General features: G+C 46.8%; 1 protein-coding gene across 2 annotated transcripts in view; it reads right to left on the bottom strand.

The window, feature by feature from the left end:
• The window catches only part of SH3BGRL3 (SH3 domain binding glutamate rich protein like 3), a 73,025-nt gene that overhangs the window by 35,317 nt on the left and 12,155 nt on the right, over positions 1–25,553 (bottom strand). The window contains exon 3 of one of the 2 annotated variants that reach the window (XM_069622848.1): positions 2,781–3,542. The exons of the other annotated variant lie outside the window; for it this stretch is intronic. Coding sequence (XP_069478949.1) covers positions 3,477–3,542 — 66 coding nt within the window. The 3' untranslated portion in view covers positions 2,781–3,476. Of the gene's footprint in view, positions 1–2,780; positions 3,543–25,553 lie in introns of those variants that run through there. 2 annotated transcript variants of the gene reach the window in all.

The following is a 25,553-nucleotide window of genomic DNA, read 5'->3' as shown; positions in this document are numbered from 1 at the left end:
GTGGGTTTGCTAAATAATGGAGTGGGCCGGGGCGCCCCAGGAAGAGTGTGGTGGACGCGTGTTAGTGGTTATGGGATTTTTAGCTGGAGAGGCTAGGTTGTGTCCGTGCCTCTATTGTCCTTCTTTTGCGTAGGTTATGCTGTCGTGGGGGCGCCTCCTCTGCAGCCGTTGGTTGACGGGGACGGTGCGCAGGATTGCGTTAAGCGGCCACTGGGGAGGGGGCCCGTTCTTAGGTGCTTGAGTAGGGTGTTTGGCAGTGTGGCCGAGCCTCAGGCCTTCTTTGGTGACGCTTATGCGGCGGGCCGGGTTTGTCGTGGGGCCCCCCGGGTGTTTTGCGGTGGCCGACTCAGCCTCCTGAGGCTCCGAGAGTTAGGGTCTGTTGGTACGGGCTACTCTTGGCCCTCCTGGTGACTCGTGGTGCTTTCTGGTCCCCCGCCCCTCGTCGGGGGGGAACTGCTGGTCTCTCTTGCTGCCGTTAGGGTGCCCCCCGGCAAGGGCGCGGGGTGTTGCCGCTGATCTCCCGTATTGTGGGCTTTCACCCCTGGGCCCCAATATGGACCGGACCCCGGCGTCTTCAGCTAGGGGGCCCGGATTACTGCGGGAGTCGAGAGGGGGGAGGCGGGAGGCAGTCTACCACGGGGCTGTATGTCCCAGCCGGTGTTCCGAAAATCGGGAGGATCCTCGGTGGGGGCTCCTTTGCGGCCGCCGCTGCAGTCCCCACACCGCTCAGGCGGAGGTCGGAGCCGGAGCTGTACCTGGGTTGTCTCCTGTCGCTGGGTCCGCTGCTAGGTCCCCTGCTGCTCGGGCGGTGGTGCGTGTCCGTGCGCACTCCCTCACTCGGTCGTCCCTCTCCTCCTCACTCCGGCCTCCCGAACGTCCGCCAGAGCTGTTCCTGGGTTGTCTCCTGTCGCTGGGTCCACCGCTGGGTCCACTGCTGCTGGGGCGGCGGCGCGTGTCAGTGCGCACCCCCTCACTCGATCGTCGCTCGCCTCCTCACTCCGGTCTCCCGAACGTCCGCCATCTTGGATGTTACGGAGGGCGCTGGGTGGTGGGCTCGGAGGGTGGATTTGGGCACGATGCACACGCGTTAGGAGTTCATCCACGGCCCAGATGTGCTTCAGTGGTTCCGATCGCCTTGGGTCGCCTCGGCGATCGAGTTACTTGCCGGGATCCGCGTCATATTTGTGGCGGCGGCGGGTCTCCCATGGGCGGCATCAGAGGAGCGACTGCATCGCTAGCGCTCCAAGCCACGCCCCTCATTTTTTTTTTTTTTTTTTTTTTTAAATAAGGAAGACATATTTCCAGCACTTAAGAGCATGCGTTCAATATTTCTGCCTACACGTATGGTGGAACTCATCCTGCAGTTGTGTTTCCTCTGGAGAGATGGTGAGGTCCGCTGCTTCCCAAAACACTGCTTAGAAGCTAGTTTACATTCCTTTTTTTAAATAGTTTTAATTATAATATTTTATGAAATACGCACTTTATCTGAAACATCACTTTTTTTTAGTGAAAGACGTTTGGAAATTGCAATTTCTACCATTTTATTGTACATATTATAGTAGAGCTGATCTCACTTTAATCTGTATCATGGTGCTTCTTTTAAAAAAAATAATAATAATACCCCCAAATAATTCACCTTTTTGGTTCCAAAATTAAAATCTGGACAACAAAACGGGGTTGCCAGACAAAAACAAACATGGTAATGCCAACAGTTTGGGCTTTTGCATATGCATTGGAAATGCACTTGCCAGGCACCGCTGTACTGGTATTAACTGGCTGTTAATGGGAGCAGGTGCAAAATGGTGAGAGTACCTGGGCATCTAATAGCAGTTCCTGGCAAAGGCCCAATTCTACACATAAGTCAAAACTGTTGGCTTTGCCAATGCAGCTTTTTAAAAAGGACTTCAGTGAAGGACACACATAGTGCTAATAAAATCGAGTAGCTGAAGGCAGAACTGTTGAAGGCATTTTTATTACACCATGAGTGCGTTTACAACTAGTCATTAGCTCTCAGAAGACGGCTGCACACTGACAGGCACTTCGAGTGCAAAGTTAGATGATAAAGTTTGTTTAAAGAGCTTTAATATGGAGTTTTGTTGGGTGAAATAAGGTAGGAACTGGGTGGAATGGGCAGTTAATTGGTGGTAAAATAACCAAACACCTACAAACTTTTGTGCCCTTACTCATATGCCATTTCTTCCCATCTGTACTCGAATGCAATAGGTTCGGCTTATTAGTGGCGCTAAAGCGTCTCCTAATAGCCCAAACTAAAAAGTGCAAGTACATTCTACCCCCCTTTCTGTATTCAAGAAAAGGTGTGACTCGTCGAAAACGAATTGTCAATTTAAAACAAGCAAAAGATGTCGGTACTGAACGTGTGACCAAAAAATGTAAAAGATTGATCCAAGTAGCTTGATGACATGATGGTACATTGGCGTCTTGCAAAAGAAGAGAGCACACTAACAGAATATTGAGTAGTGTCTACCACAAGATGGCAACACCGAGGTCCTCGACCCTGGAACAAGGCAGTTATGTTTTCTGCATTACACGGTAGCACTACTCAACAGACCAAGCCTGCAATGCTAGCAAGATCAACAAAGAATGTACGGGGTCTGTGGGGTGATGGGACAGAACTGAAAATAAGATGGAGTGTGTAAACAAAGACCCTCTAGTAACCAACATCACACAATCGCTGAAACTGGTACAATGAGAAGGGGTCAGTGGGCAAGATATCAATATAAAAAAATAGAACCACACAATGAATAACATAACCAAGTCTATGTGCTTATCAAAAATCAATAGAATTGTTCCAATCACATTTATTAGCAGCCTGGAAGACAAATGCACAATTTAAACTTCCCTTTGGCAGGAATCATTGCAAGCTTATTGGTCCAGATTACAAAAGCAGCAGATACAACAGGAACGAGGGGCTGTTTCGTTGTGCTTACCAGCAGCTAAGATTCCAATAGCACAGGAAGAGGTAGCACCCTAGCCTGTTAACACAAGATGTCAGGCACTGAGGGGGCATAAGGAAATGTATATGGATCAGCGACCCTTGGTCCAGCTTGGAAAGTTAAGCAGCACTGGTGAAAAGAACAGAAATATGGTCAGATCATAACATGAGCATGAACCAGAAGGATAGTCCTCTTTTGATCTCAGAGGGGGTAAATACAGACTAATACTGCTTTATATTTGAAGGGTAATTTATCAAAACAACTTTGTAGAACATGCAAGTCCTCATTAACACGCCTGCTCTCAAGGAAAGGGGATGGCACTGTAAACTAAAGGGAGTCTAGACTTGACATGAGCAGGTGGAATGCAAGGCAACAGCTGGCTCTCGTCACTTGCTGCCAAGAGGCTGGGATAAGACAGCAATGGAGCGATCCAGTGGAATGTAGCGATGGTGAACGAGCTGCAGTTCTGTTCTCTCTGGGCAGGAAGGAAAGAAGTCCGGCATGGGAACGAACACGAAATACTTATTTCAACTTCAGAAACTCATCCAGGTTGTCCTCTTCGACGGCATTCATGAACGTCGGGCCATCCTGTGGGACGAATGGCGCAACAAGAGTGCGTTAGGTGCAGAAGATTCACAATGTAAGGCAGTCAATGAGTCGCCAATTACACCACTGGCAGCAGGCATCAGCAATAGTAGCTAGATCGTACATTTGGGATACACTAGTCATTAGCGTATCTAAAAACATTACACTTCCAGATTTACCCCTGAAGCTTAACAGCAGCACTGGCAACTTAATGCAATAAGGCTTAATGTAGCCCATCAAATATTCAATGTGGCTTGAGAAACCAATCTAGAGCATCTGCAAGGGCCATTTGAAAAGTAGTCTAACCAAACTCTCACTGGGTAGCGTACGCTGAGCATTAAGGCTTCGAGTGGGAGGTCAAGAGTTTGATGTAAGGTACTGTTAAGATCAAAATTTACCAGTAATTGAATGTCCACACGGATATATTTTTAAAAATAAATACACATTTATGAAAAGACCATGTATATTTGGCAAAAACAATCCTCATACATACACAGTTGCTAACTCACAAGTGGCTACTCCCCACTTTAGTATACACACAGCGAACTAAGCAAAGCAAAAAAGAACAAGCAATACTATTCAGACTAAAGTGGGACGGAAAACCCAAAATAGTTATGCAGTCAATACCATGTGCCTTAAAAGTACAACATAAAAAAGCTTTGAAAGTCCTTCCCTACCTAACCAGTTCAGTACCCAGAGCACCAGTGGAACCAGTTCAAAAGGTAACTATCTGAAAATGGAGGGTGGGGGGGGGGGGTGGTCAGAAAGTGGAAGGTCTTACCAAAGCCAATAGGTCAGTTCTTCAGATAGGGACATATGTGAGAAACCTGTACATCTTCCCTGGCTAAACCCCGGGGATCTGTCATCCAGGTGGCCAGGACACTATTGGATCCAATTCCTGGGGGTGGATCAGTGAGGGAAAATCACCTGAATGGGGGGGGTCCTCAGGGTGTGGGACACCGACGGGCGAGAAGTGGTATCCCCCCCCTTTTTTTAATCTTTTCCCCATCCTACCACGTATGACATTCAAAACCAATGTGCCCCCCTTTTCTGACACAAACACTTTCACACGACACACCAGAGAACGACTAACACCAGATCTGTTTAGCCAGCATGTCCCAATACAAGGGCCAGGCAAAGTCAGGCAATTGATCAGAATCACACACACCTGACAGCCATTTCCCTTCCCCACAGGGATAAAAGGTGGAGCAAGAGAGAAAACGAGCACGGCAGACAGCACAGCTAACCAGGCACGGCAGTTCAAGAGAAGGAGAAAGGCAGTGGGAATCGAGAGGGTGATGAGGAGAGAAGCGACCTCACCCTTTTCGTACCAGGCCCACGGAACCTTCGTGGAAGAGAACATAAGACCGCGAATATTAGTGTCTTGCAGCAATTACACAGGGCAAGCCTATGCCAATAAGCAGGAGCGAGGGAAGCTCCCGCGACGTGGTACCAGCTTTGACACCAGTGAAGCTGAAAGCCAAGCAGTTCATCACAGCCAGTGAGTCCAGGGGAGAACAGATAAGAGCCGGGCTGTGTTGAATGAGAATTGTAAACTGGCAAGTTTGAACCAAGTTCAATGAACTGCGAAAAAGTGTTAATGGGAGACCAGCTACAGAGGGAACCCAGCAGCACGTTGGTGCTAACACGAGAGACTCTGGTTGATCCCCTTGAGAAACTACAAGTACCAGAAGGCCATAGGAGAGCCGCCAAAAGAGGTCAAAGTGGTCATACAGGAGGTCTAGTAAAATCCCTGTACAATCGAAAGACTGATCTACAAGCTGTGTGAAAGCAAGGGACGTGAATCCCGCAAGATTTGAAAGTAAAGTGAATGTGAAGTTAACAAGAGTGAACCCGACCGAGGGATGCTGATGAAGAGGGAAGTGAATCCTGCATTAAGAGAAAGCAGTTAGCAAGAGTGAACCCGACCGAAAGATGTTGACGAAGAGTCTTAAGTCCCAAGAAGTAGTGTGTTGACAAAAGTGAACCCGGCTGAGGGATGTCCACTGGAATGTTTTGAAAGACAATATTTGAGAAGGGTCTGAGCCTGAACGAGGGAGATCCATGGGAGAAGCCATCACCCAAGTACTAGCAGTCAAGAGAGGTCTGAGCCCAACCGAGGGAGATCCAGGGGTGATGCCATCACCGAAAGTTAAGAAAAGAACTGATACATGGATTGTGGGATATGATACGTGAAGGGTCAGCACCCAGAAAAGGGAGGCCCAGGGGTGAAATCACCAAGAGATATATGTGACAAAACCTTGTGTGTGTTAGTTATTTGTGAACCCATCCATCCAGTACTCACAAGCAGGGGACACAGCTACCGAAGGCCTATATATCGATAAGGACCGTTGAGGGGTCAGCGCCCAGAAGAGAGGTAACCAGGGGTAGAAAACGTTACCCTAAGCAAAAGAAGGAAACAAACTTTTCATTTGTTGAAGAAACCTTGTTTTTATTGTTTGAATACATCAGGCCCTCGAAGGCAAGAGACTTTCACAGGAAACTAGACTTGGGCCATCGAGGCTCCTGATAAATTAGAACAGAACTGTCGAATCGTGCTGGGGAAAGCTCGAGTGTGTGCTTTGCTCTAAGATCCCCACCTAACCCCGTGCTCAAACAATATGTCAGGATGCGGTAGCTTGGGTCTTCCTTCCCCACATTTTAAGAACACTTCCTTCCTTTTTTTCAAACCCTCCCCCACACCCTTTTTTGTATTAGTTGTAAGGTTTTGCAATAGTTATTTAGTATAGGCCCTTTTTAGTTGACAACACCACTAGGACTGCCTTATTTTTATTTGATGGTCGATACTTGCTCCCATCTTAGATTTAGTTTAGGTGTTTTTCCACCCTACAAACATTGTTCAATACCCTTGAACTGTGATGAATTGTATCGGTCATTACTGTTGCCACCATGAGTTTCTCACACACACCAGTTTGACACCTAGGGACATTACAACCCCCAATTTCAAAGTACTGTGGGGTTCACAGGATGGAATCCTAGAGCAGACAGGTATGGGTAGATGTAGGGATTGCACTTATAATCCTAATAGAACAGGGAAGCTTCAATAGTGGTATGCAAGTCCATCCCCTACACATTCAATTGGAAAAAACAATCCCCAAGTAAGTATGGGTTGTTGGGGACAACTAGTTGTGCCTTTCGTCCGGTTGCAGGCTATCCAGAGGCTGGCGGTGCAGTGGGTTGTAGGTAAAGTGGCTGTTTTCTATGTCCAGTTTGGTCTTGGCTAACAGCACTTCTGGTCTCTTGCAAGACAAACCGTTCCACTGATCAATCAACTCGCCAGAACTAAGGTGAATTACAGCTGCTTCGACTTCCATGGCATTGGAGGTTCCCAGGACACTTCAGGTGTAGTGAATTGCTTTGGTGACCTGTACAAAGGCAGGCTTAAAGTCAGTAGAAAATACCCCAGCATACAACCAGGTACAAGTCCCACACTGAATAGATCTACAGAGGATCAGGCCTCCAAGGCAAGACTGTGTCCGAGAAGCAGTGGTGTTCCTTGTGAGAATGGTCCAGGGCCTAGGGAGTTCCAGCAACAATTCAGATGTCCACAGAGACCAAGATCACTGTGCGGGACTTCAGAACGGTTAAGCCCACCAATCTAAGAGTGGAAGGTGCCCAGTGAGGGTCTCCCCTTTTCGCAAGAAGATGGTCCAGTGGTGCTCGGTGGATGGCTTTGGCAATACATGCCCACAGCTACCGCTCTCCAGTGTTCCTTCATTCTCTTGGTTACAGTGAGCGGCATCCAGAATGTGTCCAGATAGTCTCCTTATATCCCAAATCAAGGCTGAGAGCAAACCCAACCCTCCAATGGAAAGCATGTGCACCATTTGCAGGGACTGTCCAGTTATGGACAGCTGTCCACATCTGCCCAGCAACAGACTTCCCCCTGGCCGGTATCTGGTGTTAAGGATTCCAATGGGATTAGACCGGGATGATACAAGGTACACAGCAAGGGATGCAGTTTGTGGTTCATGGGGGAAGGGAAATTCTCACAACAAGCACTTGAGTGGGGTAGCTTGGGCAGTGCTACACCGCGGTGGGCTCTCCTAGAAGGGAACAGCTCGGCCTGGTCTGGTCACTGGACAGTAAGGTGGATCAGCTGGGCTCTCCTTGAATTATTGGGATTTTTTGTGGGTTTTTTCTGGATCAGTGGATCTGCCTGGATAGGATCAGCTAGCCCTGGCCTGGCAGTGGAATCTGGAATCTTGCAGGGTGAGTACTAAATGTCTGGATCTCGGGATGCGCATGAGCTGGAAAGTTCAGAAGAGTGTGTGTGTGTTCAGAGCTCCCCATGCCTCCCCTTTATGTAGGGAGCATGATATCAGAGTTTTTCTATGGGGCAGAACTAAGCTAGACCTATCTCCAAGAATCGGATAGGTCAGCCTATGTATGTTGCCTCCTCCCTAGAAGCAGATTGGACTGAAGGAGGGGACTCAGCTTTATGGGGGGGGGTGTTTTTATGAGGTACAGAGCCATCCCACAGTCACTTTTGCCAAGATCAGCTATGATACAAAAATTCACCTTTTTACAATTGTTCCGCTTTTGAAAATAACATAGGCAATTGACGTTTCACATAGAGCAAGGCATTCCAACCCCCAAGTTTGTACTATGTTGTTTAGTCGTTCTAATAATCTTTCACAATTTTTGGTGGGGAATATTTCACCTAAAATTCTACCATTTTATAAGTGTTCCTATTATCACAGATATTGCCCACCACCCTCCCAATCAAATCAGATTAGAGTTTTCCACGCACTTTCCTAGAATCAAGGATACACTTCACCTCAAACTCATCTGATCCATCTTCCACAAGAATAGGACTAGCAGAAACCCCCAACCTAGTTCCCTTATTAAGAGGCTTAAGCAGACTCGCATGGAATGTGGGATGAACTTTCAAACTGGCCGGTAAACACAACTTAACTGCCACTGGATTTATTACCCGTTCAATTTTGAAGGGACCCACAAAACGAGGACTAAACTTAATCCTCAGGTTCTTAGTTGATAACCAAACCAGATCACCCACTTTATATTCTGGACTAGCTTTCCTCCTAGCATCTGCAAACCTTTTCTTACTTTCAATTAAAGCCTTTCGGCCCTTTCCAAATGTTCCTTCATAGCCTGCAGTCAAATGTCAACTGCTGGACTAACCCCAACTTCCATAATCTCATCCCACAAAAACCATGGGTGAAAGCCTCTCCCTAGAAAATAATTGAGACATAGTAGTTGAGTCTTTAGCATTATTATTATATGCAAACTCTGCCAGCCAGATCAACTCCACCCAGTCATCCCCTTCCTCCAGAAAACACCATAAATATTTCCCCAACTCCTTATTGACTCTCTGTTTGACCGTTCATCTCAGGATGATACCCTGACGTTAGACTAACTTCCATTCCCAATTGCTTGCAAAAGGACTTCCAAAATCTTGAAATAAACCGAGAGCCTTTATCTGAAATGATTCGACTAGGGAGACCATGCAATCTCACCACTCCTTGTAAGAAATGTTTGGCCAAACTCTCTGCCGTAACTTCCCCCTTAATTGGGATGAAATGAACTTCCTAGAAAGTAAGTCCACCACTACCAAAATTGAAGAAAAACCCTGGGTTACTGGTAAATCTGAAATAAAATCCATAGCAACAGAATGTCAAGGCCGGGGAGGAGCCGGCAAAGGTTTTAAAAAAACAGCCAGCTTTCCAGTCAAGGATTGAGCCTGTGCACACTTGGCACAGGTCTTAACAAAATTTAAGGTATCCTGCAGATACAATGCCACCAAAACTCCCTCCTTACCAACTCCAAAGTCTTTCTAAACCCTGGATGACTGGACAACACTGTATCGTGGCAATTCCTTAATATCCTTTCCATTAAGTTCAAAGTGGTTAAATATCAACCTTTCATCAAAATAAGGGAAATCATTCTTGATTCTTCGAGCAGGATCCTGTCGCACCCATTCTCCATCTGCAAAGGTGAAATTTCCCTTCTGATTTCACTAACCAAACTTCCTTCACTCTGGATTCCTGCCAAGATAAAACCGCTCGCGAGCTAACAAAGGCAATGGTTCACACTCTGATCTAGCCTCACTACCTGGAAACTGTCGTTACAAGGCATCTGCTTTCCCATTCAACCTACCCGGCTTGAATGTCATGACAAAATCGTATCCGCAAAGGACAATTACCATCTTAATTCCTGGGGAGTTAAAGTTTTGGCAGACTTCAAGAACAACAGATTTCAATGATCTGTTAACACTGTCACCATGTGTCTCGCACCTAATAAATGATGACGCCATTCCTCAAAGGCTGACTTAATCGCCAAAAGTTTACAATCAGAGACCGTGTAATTTATCTCTGGAGAGAATTTCTTGGAGAAAAACGCCACTGGATGCATCTGGCCAGTAAGCTCATGTCTTTGTGAGAGAATGACGCCCATAGCCAGATTAGAGGCATCTGCTTCTAAAAAGTAAGGTTTGCCGGGATCTGGGTGGATCAAAGCTGGCCTTGTACTAAAACTTTTTTTTTTGAAAGTTTTAAACGATTTTTCTGCCTCTGGCCCCCAAACAAATTTCACCCCCTTCTTAAGGAGCTTGGTGATTGGAGTGACTAAACTAGAAAAACCATCAATAAACCTTCGATAGAAATTTTCAAAGCCTAAAAAACTCTGTACCTCCTTTACCTTAGAAGGAGACAGCCAATCCAAGATCACCTGAACCTTCTTTGGGTTCATTTCTAAACCCTTGGGGGAATCTATAAAGCCCAAAAATTCAACCGAGTCAGTATGAAACTGCCTTTTCTCCAGTTTAGCAAATAAATGATTTTCCCCTCCACCTCTGAAGCACCTTTCGCACATGAACTTGTTGCCAACTCAAGTCCTCAAGAGAAAATCAAGATGATATCTATGTATACAATGACAAGGACATCCAAGAATTCACGTAAAACCTCATTAATATAAAAAACTGAAAAGCTGCAGGTGCATTGCAAAGCCCAAATGGCATCACCAAATACTCGAAAAGGCCAAACCTAGTTTTGAATGCCGTTTTCCATTCGTCCCCTTCCTGTACTCTAACCAGATAGTATGCCCCCAGGTAAATCAAGTTTAGCGAATACGGTTGCCCCCAGGATTTGATTCAACATTTCCAAAATTAAGAGCAATGGATACCTGTTCTTAATCGTAACCTTGATGACCGCTCCATAGTCAATACAGGTCCGGAGAGATCCATCTGGTTTCAGGACAAAAAACAAGGGAGAAGCTGCAGGGGACTGTGAATGGCGTATAAACTCCTTAGCCAGATTTTCTGTTAAATATTCCTTTAAATACTCATTCTTCTCCGTCAAAGAATACACCCTACTGCTTGGTAGAATAGCCCCTGGCTCCAAATCAATCCTGCAATCAAATGGACGATGCAGAGGCAACTCTCGTGCAATCTTTTTGTCAAAAACATCCCAGAATTCCTGATAACAGACAGGTAATTCCCTGATAACTGCTCCAATAGAATGACTCTTTTCTCCCCCTTCCGCTAAAATCCTAGATATTGAACTTTCCAGCTCACAACCACCATCCTGCTCTAAATCCCTAAAACAATGTTCAATACAATACTGGGATTGCAACTCAACCACTCTCCTTCCCCAATCTACCTTAGGGTTATGGGATTTGAGCCAGGGCATTCCTAATATGATCTTTAACTGTGGGGCATCTATCAACTCAAAAGTGATCTCCTCCCCATGACTTCCTGCAGTGATCATGACTGAGGTCTCTGTTTCATGGGTGATGGGTCCAGAAGATAAAGTACCACCATCCACTGCCCGCACCTGCTCAACCACCTCCTTTTTCTGAAATGAAATCCCAAGGGCCTTAACCACCCCCCCCCCCCGCCACCAGTCCATGAAATTTCCTGTTGCTCCCGAGTTTATCAGCATGGACCCGTGTGTAATGCATCGCCCGTGGAAGATCTGGAGTCGCTGGAGACCTGCCTAATCTGGCGACTGGGAACGCCTTTAGCGGTCTATGCTTCTCCCAAAATGGCCGCCGGCATGTATTTACGTGGGACGCACCGAGGCTTCGGTGCGTTGTATCCGTTAACATTGTTAGTATTCAACGCTAGTTTTCCGAGCCTTTGTGCTATTCTGTAATACTTCAGTTTCCTGTATTTCCATTCAGTTCTTTTCCCACCGCGTTTTCCGTCTTAACGGGTTTATTTTCTTGTGGTTTGTCTCTGTTAAAGTGCACTGAGAGGTAAGTCCTACACCTCTGTCTTTCTCCCCTCCGTTTCTCTCCGTGTCCTGGCTCTTCCTGTCTTCAGCTCTCCTTTCCTTCCTATCTCTCCCTCTCTCCTTCAATCTCTCGCTCTTTCCTTTGCCTTACCTTCGTGCTCTTCTGTCCGGCCATCGGACGCCTGCGAGTGCTCTTCTGTCCGGCCTCCGGACGCCTGCGAGCTCCACAGTCAAGTTGCATTTCCTTTTGGATTGCCGTTTCCTCTCATCTCTGTTCCTTACCTTCACCACCGGTAATAGGAGTTGGACTTCTAAAGGACTCCTCTCCCGGATACTGGGAACAGTGTGTTCAGTTTCATTGGACTATTTATACTACGGATTCACTGCCTGAACCCTACGGAAGGACTCCATCTTCACAGGGTTTTTTCTAGCCTAACGGCTTTTTCCCTGACATTGGGGACTGACTCCCGGGGGGCTCCCCGGGCTTGCTTCCCCATCCGGTCACGGTGGCCTCTGGGGAGTCACGTCCGTATCTGCATCAAAAGAAGAGCAAGGAACCCAGAAAGCCTAGACGAAAGGACTCCACCAGAGATTCAGGTGAGGAGGAGTTGGAAAAGGGGTGATCCAAAGGTTCAAAGTCTCACAGTATACAACGCCCAAAGAGTAAGACCATGGCTACTCCTGAACAAGTCCTGGAGATGTGCAATGCTATCCAGGCTTTGCGGGTCGACATGCAGAACGTACAACCAGAGATCAGACCCTTCGGCAACAGGTGGCTACCAGAGACGAAGGAAGAGGTGAATTACCCCCCCGATGCCTTTTTCCATGAACAAGTATGATGGCAATCCCAAGGGAATGAAGGAGTTCCTTGATGCCTGCACGGTCTACTTCTCATTCAGGAGGAAGAACTTCGAGTCTGGAAGATCTCGGGTTGGTTTTCTAATTTCCAATCTGACGGGAAGTGCCTTGAAATGGGCTACCCCCCTTGTTACTTCAGAAGATCCCTCGGTGAACGACTATGATTTGTTCGTTCGTGACTTTAAGACTAGGTTCCAAAGACCCGAAGTCCAGTACTCAACATATGAAGCACTACTGGATGCCAAGCAAGGCAACCAAAACGTCCAAGCGTATATCTCACACTTTCAGGAATTGGCTGCGTTGGCAGGTTGGCCTGATACTGCTCAGCAAACTATTTTCCGTCGAGGATTGCACGACGACATAAAGGACGAGTTGGCACGAGTGGCGAGACCAGACACCTTTTCTGAATTAACAACCCTGGTCCTCCGGATCGAATTCCGTTTGAATGAAAGACGAAACGAGAGGAAGAAGGGCCGAGGACTTCAATGGAACAACCAGACGGCTCCCCAGGCCAAGGATCGTCCTTTCCCCGAGGAACCAATGCAAATAGGTGCCACAAGAGGCCCCTTGTCCGTTAATGAAAGAAGATGCAGAAAGGAACTTAGTCTTTGTATGTATTGTGGTTCATCGGAACACCAGTTGAAGGACTGCACTGAGATCCCATCTCGGCGTTCGGGAAACGCATTGCTCCGAGTCTATGCAAGGGAGACTACAGGGAGGTTGGCACAAACCCTTGCAACACCACTAAAGCAGGAGAAGACAACCGATTGATGATACTCCAGGCGTCCCTAAGCCCGTCTGCTGATTCCTCTATTCCAGTGTTGGCTATGCTGGACTGCGGGGCGGCGGGCAATTTTATTGACGCTTCTTGGGCACAAAACAAAGGCATTCCGCTCAGATCCAAGAGCAGAACTATTCCAGTGGAAGGAGTTGACGGACGCCCTTTGTCTTCAGGTCCAGTAACCATGGAGACTTTGCCCCTACAGGTCGTTATGGAAGAACACACAGAAGTGATCATCTTTGATGTCATCAAGGCAGCACACTTTCCGGTTATACTGGGAATCTCCTGGTTAAGACAGCACAACCCAGATATCGACTGGAGCGCTAATCGCTTGAGTTTTAACTCAGACTATTGCGGCAAGAACTGCATTAAGGAACATCGGGTAGTGGTCTCTGGCTTCCCTACAAACCAGTCAGCCGTTTCCATATCTGCTATACCTACCCAATACAAGGAATACGAACAAGTCTTCAAAGATGTGGTACCCAAACTCCTCCCACCTCACCGCCCCGAAGATTACAGAATTGACCTCAAGGAAGAAGTACCTCTGCCCTTTGGTAGAATGTATCCGCTGTCACAACAAGAGCGGTCAGTCCTGAAGGAGTATTTGGATTCGAATCTCGAGAATGGCTTGATAAGGAAGTCACGGTCTTCCGGAGGAGCATCTCTATTTTTCGTTGCCAAGAAGGGGACCAGAGAGTTGCGCCCTTGCATTGATTACAGGGAATTAAACCGGATTACGGTACGTGACCGTTATCCCATGCCCCTCATAAGAGACATCAAAGAAGCAGTAAAGGACTCTCAGGTCTTCACTAAGATCGATCTACGTGGGCCTTATCTTTTCAGAATCTATCCAGGGGACGAGTGGAAGACTGCTTTTCGAACACCGTTGGGGTTGTTTGAATATTGCGTGATGCCGTTTGGACTAGTCAACGCCCCAGCGGTGTTCCAAAGGTTTATGGACCATGTTTTTTCCGACATGCTGGGTACTTCCGTTGTGGTATACCTAGATGACATTTTGATATATTCCACAACTCTTCAGGATCATCGGAACCAAGTGAAGGAGGTGTTACGAAGGCTACAGGAGAACCATTTGTACGCCAAGGCCGAGAAATGCACTTTTGAGGCTACCGAAGTACCATACCTTGGGTTTATCCTGTCCTCCAAAGGTATCCGGATGGATCCCGATAAGATAAAGGCCATACTCAGATGGCCAGAACCTACCTCCATAAAAGAGATCCAACGATTTCTCGGTCTGGCGAATTTCTATCGCTGCTTCATTCCAAATTTCTCTGAGATGGTTCTCCCTCTGACTTTACTCCTTAAGAAGGACAGCATCTTTGATTGGAACCCGGAAGCCCAGTCCGCCTTTTCTGAACTGAAAATACTATTCACTACTGCTCCGGTGCTTATACAACCGCACCAGGCTAAACCATTCATAGTGGAGACTGATGCTTCAGGTGGAGCCATAGGAGCAGTTCTACTACAAGAAGATAACGAAGGTGCAGAACGTCCTATAGCGTATTATTCACGCACTCCGACTGCCAGTGAAAGGAACTATTCCGTACTCGAGCGTGAACTACTGGCTATGCGATGAGCATGCGAAGAGTGGAGGCACTTGCTTCTAGGAGCATCTCAGCCATTCCTTATTTGCACGGACCACAGAAATCTGCGGGTTCTTCAACAGATGGAATGCCGGAACGCACGTCATGCCAGATGGGCTTATTACTTTTCGAATTTTGACTTTCTCATCTCCTACATCCCAGGTACCCAGAATGGGGTAGCTGACGCTCTCTCTCGAAGCTGGGCCAACACAGAACTAGAGATCGGATCTACACCTACTGTAAGGGATAGAATACTACCTAACCCTAAGATCATAACCACCATCAACAGCTTTTTGCAGAATGTGCAGTGTGCATATAAAACCTTGTCTAGAAGAGAGCTCTTGTCTATGGGTCTCCAAGAAAGAGAAGGATTATGTTTTTTTGAATCAGCCCTCTTCCTTCCTACAAAGGACCTCCGGGAGCAAGCCCTTCATCTCTGTCATGACCTACCCTTGGCCGGTCACAAGGGGCAAAAAGCCACCTTTGAATTACTTGAAGTTTTTGGTGGCCTTCTGTACGGATCGACGTCAACACATACGTCAGATCATGCTCAGTTTGTGTAAGTTCCAAGGTCTCTAGGCAAATGCCGCTCGGCTTGTTGAAGCAAGCAGACTTACCTTCTCGTCCTTGGGAGAATTTGTCAATGGACTTTATAGTTGAATTACCTCCCTCTCAGGGAAAGACAGCTATAATGGTCACTGTCGATTCCTTTTCCAAACTGGCTAATTTTCCCCCCCTTTTTGGGGTACCTTCTGCCACCGAGACTGCCTCTGTGTTTCTCAGGGACAAAGTGAAGCTCCATGACTACCTCGTGTCATCATTTCCGACCGAGGAGTACAATTCACCTCAAGGTTTTGGGCCATTTTGTGCAAAGAGCTGGGAATTCACAGGGCATTATCATCGGGATATCACCCCCAGTCTAATGGACAAACAGAACGACTTAATGCCACTCTGGAAGAATACCTGAGGTGCTTCTGCAATAAAGAACAAGACAATTGGGCATCTATGTTGTCTATGGCAGAATCCACGTACAATAACACCGTTCACACTGCTGAGTCCATTTCACTGGACCTATGGGTACCACCCCCACTCTCTACCGACATTACCTTCTGGCGGTAACAAGGCACCGGCGGTGGACGAGCTTGTCTCAAGGATCCAATGGATTAATAAAACAGCTCTGCAAACTTTGGAGGAAAGTCGTAAGACATACAAGAAGTATGCTGATGCAAAAAGAAGACCTAACCCGCAATGGAATCCTGGCTCAATGGTCTGGCTGTCCACCCGATATTTACCTCGTTGGGCACGAATGGGCAAGTTCTCACCTAGATATATAGGTCCATACAAGATTGAGGCCAGGATAAATCCCGTTGCCTACAAATTGAAGTTACCTTCTCAGTTCAAGAGAGTACATCCGGTCTTCCATTCTTCTCTTCTTAAGGGTCATGTGGAAGATCCCCATCGGAGGTCTATCAAGAAGACACAGGTAGAAGTACCAGAGGAAACCCAGGAATACGAGGTTGCTAGACTGGTGGATTCCCGTTAACAACGAGGAACCTTACAGTACCTAGTACACTAGTACACTGGAAGGGTTATCCCAGTTCTGAGAGGACCTGGGAGCCCAAGGCTCATATCAGTGCACCAAGGCTGGTTCAGAGGTTCCACAGATAGTATCCGTGTAAACCAGGTGGCCCCGGTCATAGAAGGGGGCATTCTGTAATGCATCGCCCATGGAAGATCTGGAGTCGCTGGAGACATGCCTAATCTGGCGACTGGGAACGCCTTTAGCGGTCTATGCTTCTTCCAATATGGCCGCCGGCGCATATTTACGTGGGATGCACCGAGGCTTCGGTGCGTTGTAACCGTTTACCTTGTTAGTATTCAACGCTAGTTTTTCAAGCCTTCGTGCTATTCTGTAATACTTCAGTTTCCTGTATTTCCATTCAGTTGTTCTTTTCCCACGCGGTTTCCGTCTTAACGGGTTTATTTTCTTGTGGTTTGTCTCTGTTAAAGTGCACTGAGAGGTAAGCCCTACACCTCTGTCTTTCTCCCCTCCGTTTCTCTCCGTGTCCTGGCTCTTCCTGTCTTCAGCTCTCCTTTCCTTCCTATCTCTCCCTCTCTCCTTCAATCTCTCGCTCTTTCCTTTGCCTTACCTTCGTGCTCTTCTGTCCGGCCATCGGACGCCTGCGAGTGCTCTTCTGTCCGGCTATCGGACGCCTGCGAGTGCTCTTCTGTCCGGCCTCCGGACGCCTGCGAGCTCCACAGTCAAGTTGCATTTCCTTTTGGATTGCCGTTTCCTCTCATCTCTGTTCCTTACCTTCCCCACCGGTAATAGGAGTTGGACTTCTAAAGGACTCCTCTCCCGGATACTGGGAACAGTGTGTTCAGTTTCATTGGACTATTTATACTACGGATTCACTGCCTGAACCCTACGGAAGGACTCCATCTCAACAGGGTTTTTTCTAGCCTAACGGCTTTTTCCCTGACATTGGGGACTGACTCCCGGGGGGCTCCCGGGGCTTGGTTCCCCATCCGGTCACGGTGGCCTCTGGGGAGTCACGTCCGTATCTGCATCAAAAGAAGAGCAAGGAACCCAGAAAGCCTAGACGAAAGGACTCCACCGGAGATTCAGGTGAGGAGGAGTTGGAAAAGAGGGGATCCAAAGGTTCAAAGTCTCACACCGTGCCCTTTAAAACATTACTTTCATACAAGGATACGTTGACTGTTATGTGGGGAACCGCAGCCTGTAAAGTATTTGCCACATGCTGTGATTTGGCCGATGAACTCTGGATTCTCTTTGGAGTAAACGGACAGTTGCCCAAAAAAATGGCCACTCCAACCAAAATAAACACAAGTTATCGGTCCGTTTTCTCTCCTTTTCTTCCTTTGTCAACGGACCTCTGACTGCAGCACCTTGCTCTGACACCTTTACCTCAGTACTCTGACCCCCATAATCTTTATTGACAAATTCCAGCCTTGGACGATCCATTCTGAAACTATTTCTGCCATCCCCCTGACTCAGGCCCCTCCTACTCTCTGCCCTTCTTTCAGACAAACAGAAATCTAATTGAATAACCAAGTCTATTAGATCCTCACAAACTGTTGGCCTATTTACAACTCCCGACAAGGCGTCCTTAGCTCATCTCATAACCCTCTATAGAAAAGAGAAGCTCTCTTCTCAGGCCATTGACTCTCTAAGAACAAAGATTAAAACTGAGTGATATAAGAAGTTAAATATCAACCTCCCTGTCTTAACTCCATTAACTCCCCATCTACGTCAAAAGATAACTACCTACTGTCAAACATCTTTTTAAACTCGGCCTGAAAAAAGACCCAAGTCACCAATGGCCGCATGTTTTTGAGCTACCAACAACCCTGCCCATGTAGCTGCCTCTCCTGACAAATAGGAAAGCATGAAAGTAACTTTAGCTGAGTCAGAAGGGAAAGCCTCCGGACAACAACTTAAATGCATCTCACACTGGGTAAGAAACATCTGAAACTTCTTAGAATCCCCACCATAACGTTCAGGAGGAGCGAAAGGAGCAGGCATCAACAACGAAAAAAGACCCCTACCGCTCCTTCTCCAGCACCATGAGATCGATTCTCATCTACCCTAAATAGCTTGGGAGGTTCTACAGAAGAAACTGAGGGCCTTGACCCAGCTCGACTCTCCTCCAACCTCTGCATCCGAGCTACCCTTTCACTTAACTCCTCAACCTTCTTACTCAATTTCTTATTACCCTTGCGAGATAAACTGAAGTCCTCCCTCAACTCCCGGATCAGGTCTCCTAACACCTCCATTGTGGTCTTGTCGGAATCCATAAAGCTCAGGTAGACAATTAGTGGCATTTCATTATGTCATGCTGAGTCTTGCAAGATGTCCACAGAAGCTGCTGGGTACCAACAGACCCACAAAAGTGTGAGGCGCTCAACCCTTGATTTAAAGGCTAAGCACTTCAACACCCATAGGGGAAAGGGGAAGTGGAGAACATAAAAAAACAGGAACAGATTCCTTCACTGATATGTGCCTCTGGTAATCTGTAGCAAAACAAAATACAATCGCAATTCAGTAAACCCAAGTGGAAACTTACATGCACTGTAAAAATCTCTCAAATAATACTTTGTACTCCGTTACCTGTTCACCCTCAGCTGAAAGCCTTGAGGGTTGTCATCTGAGCAAAGTAGATTAACTGACCTTACAGCGTCTGTTGGATCTCTCTGTAAAAAACAGTTCTCTAAACTTGCACCAATTCCAGTAAATAATTTAGCAGTTCATTTCTGAAGACTGCACATTAACAAACTTCCGTTGTGCAGAATGGCGCTTTAAATAGGAGCAGATACTTGCCTGAAAACTCAAAAACACTATTGTAGAGTTCCAAAGAGATCAGCTGATTCAAAGTTTGGTAGCTTTTGCTTCCAGTTTTATTTACTTTTGCTTCCTGCTTTATTTGCTTTTTCTGATGGCTTTGAGCTGTTGCTGTAGCATCACGCTGCTTTCACTGGAGTTCCAGGGAAAAATAAAAAATAAAGTTGCACATGAGGAGCAGCTCCGAAAAGCCTAAAGTTCAGCCAGCTCACACCTGGGTTCTACTTGAGTTCATGCCAGGGTAGCACAGCTATCTTATCCTAAATGAACCAGTACGGACTTGCAGTGCTTTCACTAAAGCGTCCGTTCTAACTGAAGACCGAAAAATGCAGCTGCATAATAAAATCTTGCAGCATCCGCGCAACAAACGTAAACAAAGCTCTGCCCATGCCAGCCAGAGCACTCGGGAAAGAAGGATGCCGACGGGAGCGGCAACCCAAACAATAACTTACTTTGACGTGAGCCGCGCATCGGATCTTCTGCGCCGACAGGAGACGAAGCGGAGAAACAATCACACAGACTAACCACAGGCATGCAGATGAAAAGAAAGTATGCTCTGCTCACAGACAGAAGGATTTACACAACTTAACTGAAAAGTTTCTTCTTTTTTCTTGTAACAGTCTATTTCACCAACACTTGGCTGCATATATATGCATATAAATCTTTTCCTAGTACAAAATGCTGCCAAGAAAAAGTACGGTAAAAACTATGCCTTGTCAAACATTACTTTACTCTTTCACTTAGCTCAGAATCCTGGAGAACTGCTTGGCTCATCCTTTCAACTTTGTAGAGTTAGTCAGTTATCTTCCAATTCTCTGATTAACCACTGGATTGGCCTCCAACCTGGAACATCCTAGAAACCCTCCTACTCAGCTGTAGATCACACAATGAAAGGCAGTTAGCCGAGTTCCCAACTAACCTTGGTAACATTCCAGCCAATCAAATCACGGAGTCCTCCATCTTGGACTTGAACTCGCAGATTGAATCCACTTGTTAAGGCCCAAACAGGAATATGACAGATAAGCAACCCACAACTTACTTTCCCGGACCAGAAAACCTTACCAAGACGAATGCAGATCAGGCAACCCTGACAATTGTACCTCTCAACTCCCCCACTAGACGACGGGCAGTATGCAATATGAAGTTTCCTTTTTACCCCCAAGTATCTCCCACATCTTTGGCATTACTTCACGGATGAAGTGGCTTCCTCGGTCTGACTCAATCCTTCGGGGTAGGCCAAAACGCCAGAAGATGTGGTTGATCATCAGGGCAGCTGCTTTTTCTGCCTTGCAATTTGGGGTCAGGAGACATTCCACCCATTTGGTAAACAAGCATGTTACTGTTAACATGTACTTGTTCCCCCCAGAGGAACAAATCACGGGCCCGATGAAAACTACTTGTAAATCTGACCAGGGCAGTGTCATCCACCTCTTCTGGAGGGTAGCTCGGTGTGTGAGTTTGGCTGAAAATTGTGCACACACAAGACACCCCTTCAAATATTGGTCGAGGTCCTGCCCCATGTGTGGCCAGTACACAACCTCCTGCAAGATTTGTAGAGTAGTATGAAACCCCGATGACCGACTGGGGCCGCGTCATGGGCGTGACTTAGCATCAGCCTTTCGGAATGAGGTATGTACCACCCACTGGTAACAACCAAAGATGGATCTCCTTACCAACAAACCGTCTTGGATTCGAGAACATTTTGGGACACTTCATCAACACCCTGAGGTCCTCTTTCCCAATGTAATCGGTTTCCGTCAGAGGAAGGTTCTCCGGGTCCTCAATGCGTTGATTTTCCCAATAATCGGATCCCTTTTTTGTGCCATGATTAAATCAGCATCTGAGGTCTCCTTACTCCACTGGGCAGTTGAGTTCATTGTGAGCATTTGTATGGGACCTAGTGACAGCAGTGACCTGGATTTCCCCCAACAGGGACTCGATCAAGGCTCAAGGAGATCCCCTTGGATGGCTCTGGTTTTGGCCAGCTGATCAGCTAGGTCATTTCCAGTTTTGTCTGGCCTCTCTATTTGGAAATGACCCTCATCTTTTTCCATTAGATGGTCATCCCATTAGAGGTGACCAGAACATCAATATTTTGTATTACCTTGCCATGTTTAAGTGGTTTGTTATTAGCACACAGCATGCCTCTGGTTTTCCAATTAACCTGGTGCTCCACAAACCCATTCCGGACATAATCTGAATCAATGATTATGACCAGTTCATGGAGTCGGTGTTGCACAGCAGTAAGGATGGTCTGGTGAACTGCCATCAACTCGCCACCCGACTACTGTGGGGCCCAATTTTGTACCCAGCAGAGGGTTCCGGGGCATCATTCACCCAGACGTTCCCAACGCCAGTCACCAGTTCCTTTTCCCCTTGTTGTCAACATGGTAGGAGCACCGGTCCACATAAACTGTGGGCATTCCCTGGCATGTGTCTACATAAACTTAGTGCAGGGAATTCAGGTACGCCTCCATGTTGTCCTGGGTTTTGAGACTTTCGTCCGGTACTGGGTAATATCCCCACCAAAAATATTGCCGTATATATGGTCGTTGGGAGCGGCCATAGGTGATATTTTTAGTGAGGATAATATTAGGGTTTTTTGGGAGTGGGATTGCGGGGGTGCCCCCCCACACTTTTTAAAAATACAGGGGTTGCAGGGGTGTCCCCCGCAGGTTCCATGCCTTAATATCGCCGCAAAAATATGGCAATATTTTTGTATGCCGATAATTTTGCGGGGATATTAACACATGGAACCTTTCGTCCTCGAGACAGTTTTCTCTGGCACAATCATGCAAGTATGCCTGACCTTGCGCAAGGGCACTCTTCTTGTTTTGGCCATATCTAACCTCCACAGGAAAGCCTTGCATTGACGGAATCCAGGAAGTAATTCTGGAATTACTCACATTTCCGGCCTGGATTCTGTCACTTTGGAGGTATTGCAAAGGCTGGTGGGGACTCTCCACTATGATGTGCTCCCCCTGGATGAACGGGCAGTCATTTTTCAAAGCCCACACCTTTGCCAGGAGTGCCTTCTCACAATCGTTGAATTTGTCCTCCACAGAGGGTAAAGTCTTACTTGCATAGGAGATTACTTTATTGACCTTGTCATGCTTTTGATATAATACTGTCAAGAATGTATTCGAGAACCCCGTCTCCAGGAAGAACTCCTCGTTTTTGACCGGGTAAGCTAGACAAGGCACTTGTGAGAGACTTCTTTTTTTTGAGTTATTTTACTGCCTCAGCTTGTTGTGCACCCCACTCCAACTTGACCCCCACCCCGCTTCAACAGATGGATCAGGGGTCTTGTGACCTCTGCGTAATCCTAGATGAACTGCCTACTGTAATTAGTCAGTCCAAGGAGGCTTCTTAGCTCACGCAGAGTTGTGGAGTCTTTTAGTTTTCATAGTGCTTCCACTTTCTCCTCCTGGGGGATAGAGACCCTCAGGAGTTATTTTATGTCCCAAGAAGTTGACACAGGTCCTGCACCATTGTTCCTTGTGGAAGGACAGTTTTGCTCAGACAACCCTCAACTGGGTCAGAACATAACTGATTTCCGCCATGTGTTCCTCCACAGTTGAGCTTTTGATCAGGACATCATCCACATAGGCCAGGTTACTCCTTTCACCCAAGTCGGGCATGGCCTTGTGTAGGAAGATTTTGAATTTGTTGCCGGAGTTTATGTATCCGAAGGGAGTCTGCGTCCATGTGTACTGCTGCCCACGAAGGTAAAGGCTAGCTTGTATTGGTCCTCCCTACTGACGGGCACGGTCCAGTATCCATTTGTCAGGTCAATAGCAGTGGATACCTTAGACCCCTGGATCTGACCTGAAGGAGCTATTGGCCATTTGGTTTTAAAATCCCCAGCACTGGATTATTAAAGGTGCTGTGGACTGGACGAATTATCACACGGAACTCTAGATTTTTGATTATTTGGGTCAGGGACTCCATAGATGCGAGAGGCAAGCGATATTGCTTCACAAACACAGGAGTCATTCCAGAGTCCGTGGGAATTGTGGTAGTATGTATCTCAGTGTGACCACAGTTATACAAGTCCACAGCAAAGATATCTTGAAAATGTAAGAACATCTGTTTCAACTTTTTCTTTTGCTCCTCAGTCTCACAGACATCAGCATGGTTGACCCGTTTTTCAACCATTTGCCTGAAGCCTGGAAAAACTTCGGGTTTTGTTATCTCAGCGGCCTCCTCCAGCTGTGTGGCGAGGTCTCTGGTGAAAGTGTTGACCTGGACAGAAGGTTTGAGGTAGGAGAGGCAGTCATTGTGAACCTGGAATATCACCTCATCCTGCCTGATGTCACAGGTCACTTCATCCTCCCCGTAAGGGCAGGAAGAGTACAACAGGAAATTCCCCCCTTGCCGGGTGAAGATCCTGTCTGGTGGTATGTCATTATCATCATAGTGACAGTCTTTGGGGATTGGTCCTATCAGTTAATTTCCTAGATCCAGGGAAAAATGTCGGTCATCAACCGCCATTCCAATAACATTGCACATAAAAGTCAGGATTTTGTAGTTTCTGTCCTCTTAATTTTTAAGTCCAGTGGGAATTGTCGGGTCCGTCCTGGGATGGTGACCTCCTCTCCAATTTGAACTTCAACCGCATACAGCAGCAATTGGGCTGTACAAAATGCCTTTTCAGAATCATCAAAGCCCATGGGATTGCCCCCTAGTCGGGACCAGGCCTTGTAATTTATAAGGTCCAAATTAATTGCAAACCAATTGAGAATGTCACTGTCTAAACAGAATGCAGCAGGGACATCTGGCACGACCCAACAATTATGTTCTATGCTTTTGTCACCCACAGATATTTTGAGCATACACCTGGTAGGCAGATGCTGTTTGGATTTGGGAGTTTCCAGGCCCATTTCCCACTTATCAATCAATTTAGATGTGGAAATTGTTGGATCTTTTTGGAGCTTTCTGAACATGGCTTCGCTGATGAAGCTCTTTCCGTTGTTCAGGCACACTCTGGCGAGTTACAGACTCCCTCCCCTCATTTAACTGAATAGGGAGGAACAGCTGTTCTCTAGTTTTCTGAATGTGAGCTAAACTTTGAGCTGGTTTTTCATCACCTTTGACTATAGAGTTTGGATTTTCAGATTGCGAATTGGTATAAAATTTCAAAGTATTTCCTTCGAGGGTGGAATGCCACTTGAAACTAGAAGGAAGGTTGATTTTCAGGAATGGAGAGGAGTTCCCATCACCAATTTGTTGTCCTACAGCAATCACTGTCATGTCAGGTATTTGATTATTTTGAAAATGAACCTCAATGTGATCAGATTTTTGTTCAACCATGTGGCATGTGCCATTTAAACTAACATGGTCGGCGCTTTGTTTTAATTTTATAGGCCGGTTAGTCTGAGTCCAGAGGACCTTATTTATACAGTCTATTAGTGGAGACAACCTGCAAAGGATGTCATTCCCTAATAGACGGGGGGGGGTTCCCTCTGGTGTTACGACTGATGGGGTGTGTCACCTTGTGTCGCCCACATTTTATTTCCAGATCCGCAGTCCCCTCGACAGGAATTTAATTTCCGAAGTTCTGGAGTTGTCCAGGAAGAGGGCCGAGAGGGATCTGGTGTCTCTCCCCCCCCTTCCTGAATTGCTGCTCAAAGGCCCTTTTTGACGGAAGAGTGGCTTGGGATCCAGTATCCACCAGTGCTGAAAATGCACATTGCCCTTGCACTCGCACGGGGGCATAGAATCTCCCCTCCTTCTCCTCCAGCGGGCAATGGTAATGGGCATTTTAGGCAAGCTGGGTGGTCAATTTCTTTATTTTGGACTCCAACACAGTGGGGTTTTGGACATTTTTCTGTCCTGGAGTCTGGGAAATCTGTAACAAAAATGTGGCATCCTGAAATGTGTGGAATTTTGGAATACCCTTTTTCCCTTAGCTCTGGGCTACCCCCTCTTACCTGGTGGCAGTCCAACCAATTTGTGGGGAGGATCCCTCCATTAATATTAATAGGATGGCAATTCTGGGGTTCAAGGATAGGTGACTCTGAATCAGTTCCCACACCCACCCAGTCTTCATTCAGATCTCTTGGTATGATAGGTTATTTATAACCTGCTTAATACCCAGAGGTTTCTAAGCGCGAACCCAGGGATTGAACCTGTGTTGCTCCTTGTCTTGCTTCCAAGGCGAGCATGTTGCCGCCGAGCTATCCTCCCGAGACC

This window comes from Ambystoma mexicanum, chromosome 11, assembly GCF_040938575.1.
Source record: "Ambystoma mexicanum isolate Mex_15411 chromosome 11, UKY_AmexF1_1, whole genome shotgun sequence".
NCBI classification, from domain to species: domain Eukaryota; kingdom Metazoa; phylum Chordata; class Amphibia; order Caudata; family Ambystomatidae; genus Ambystoma; species Ambystoma mexicanum.
The sequence above is the reverse complement of the archived record's forward strand: the minus strand, read 5'-3'. Positions and strand labels throughout refer to the sequence as shown.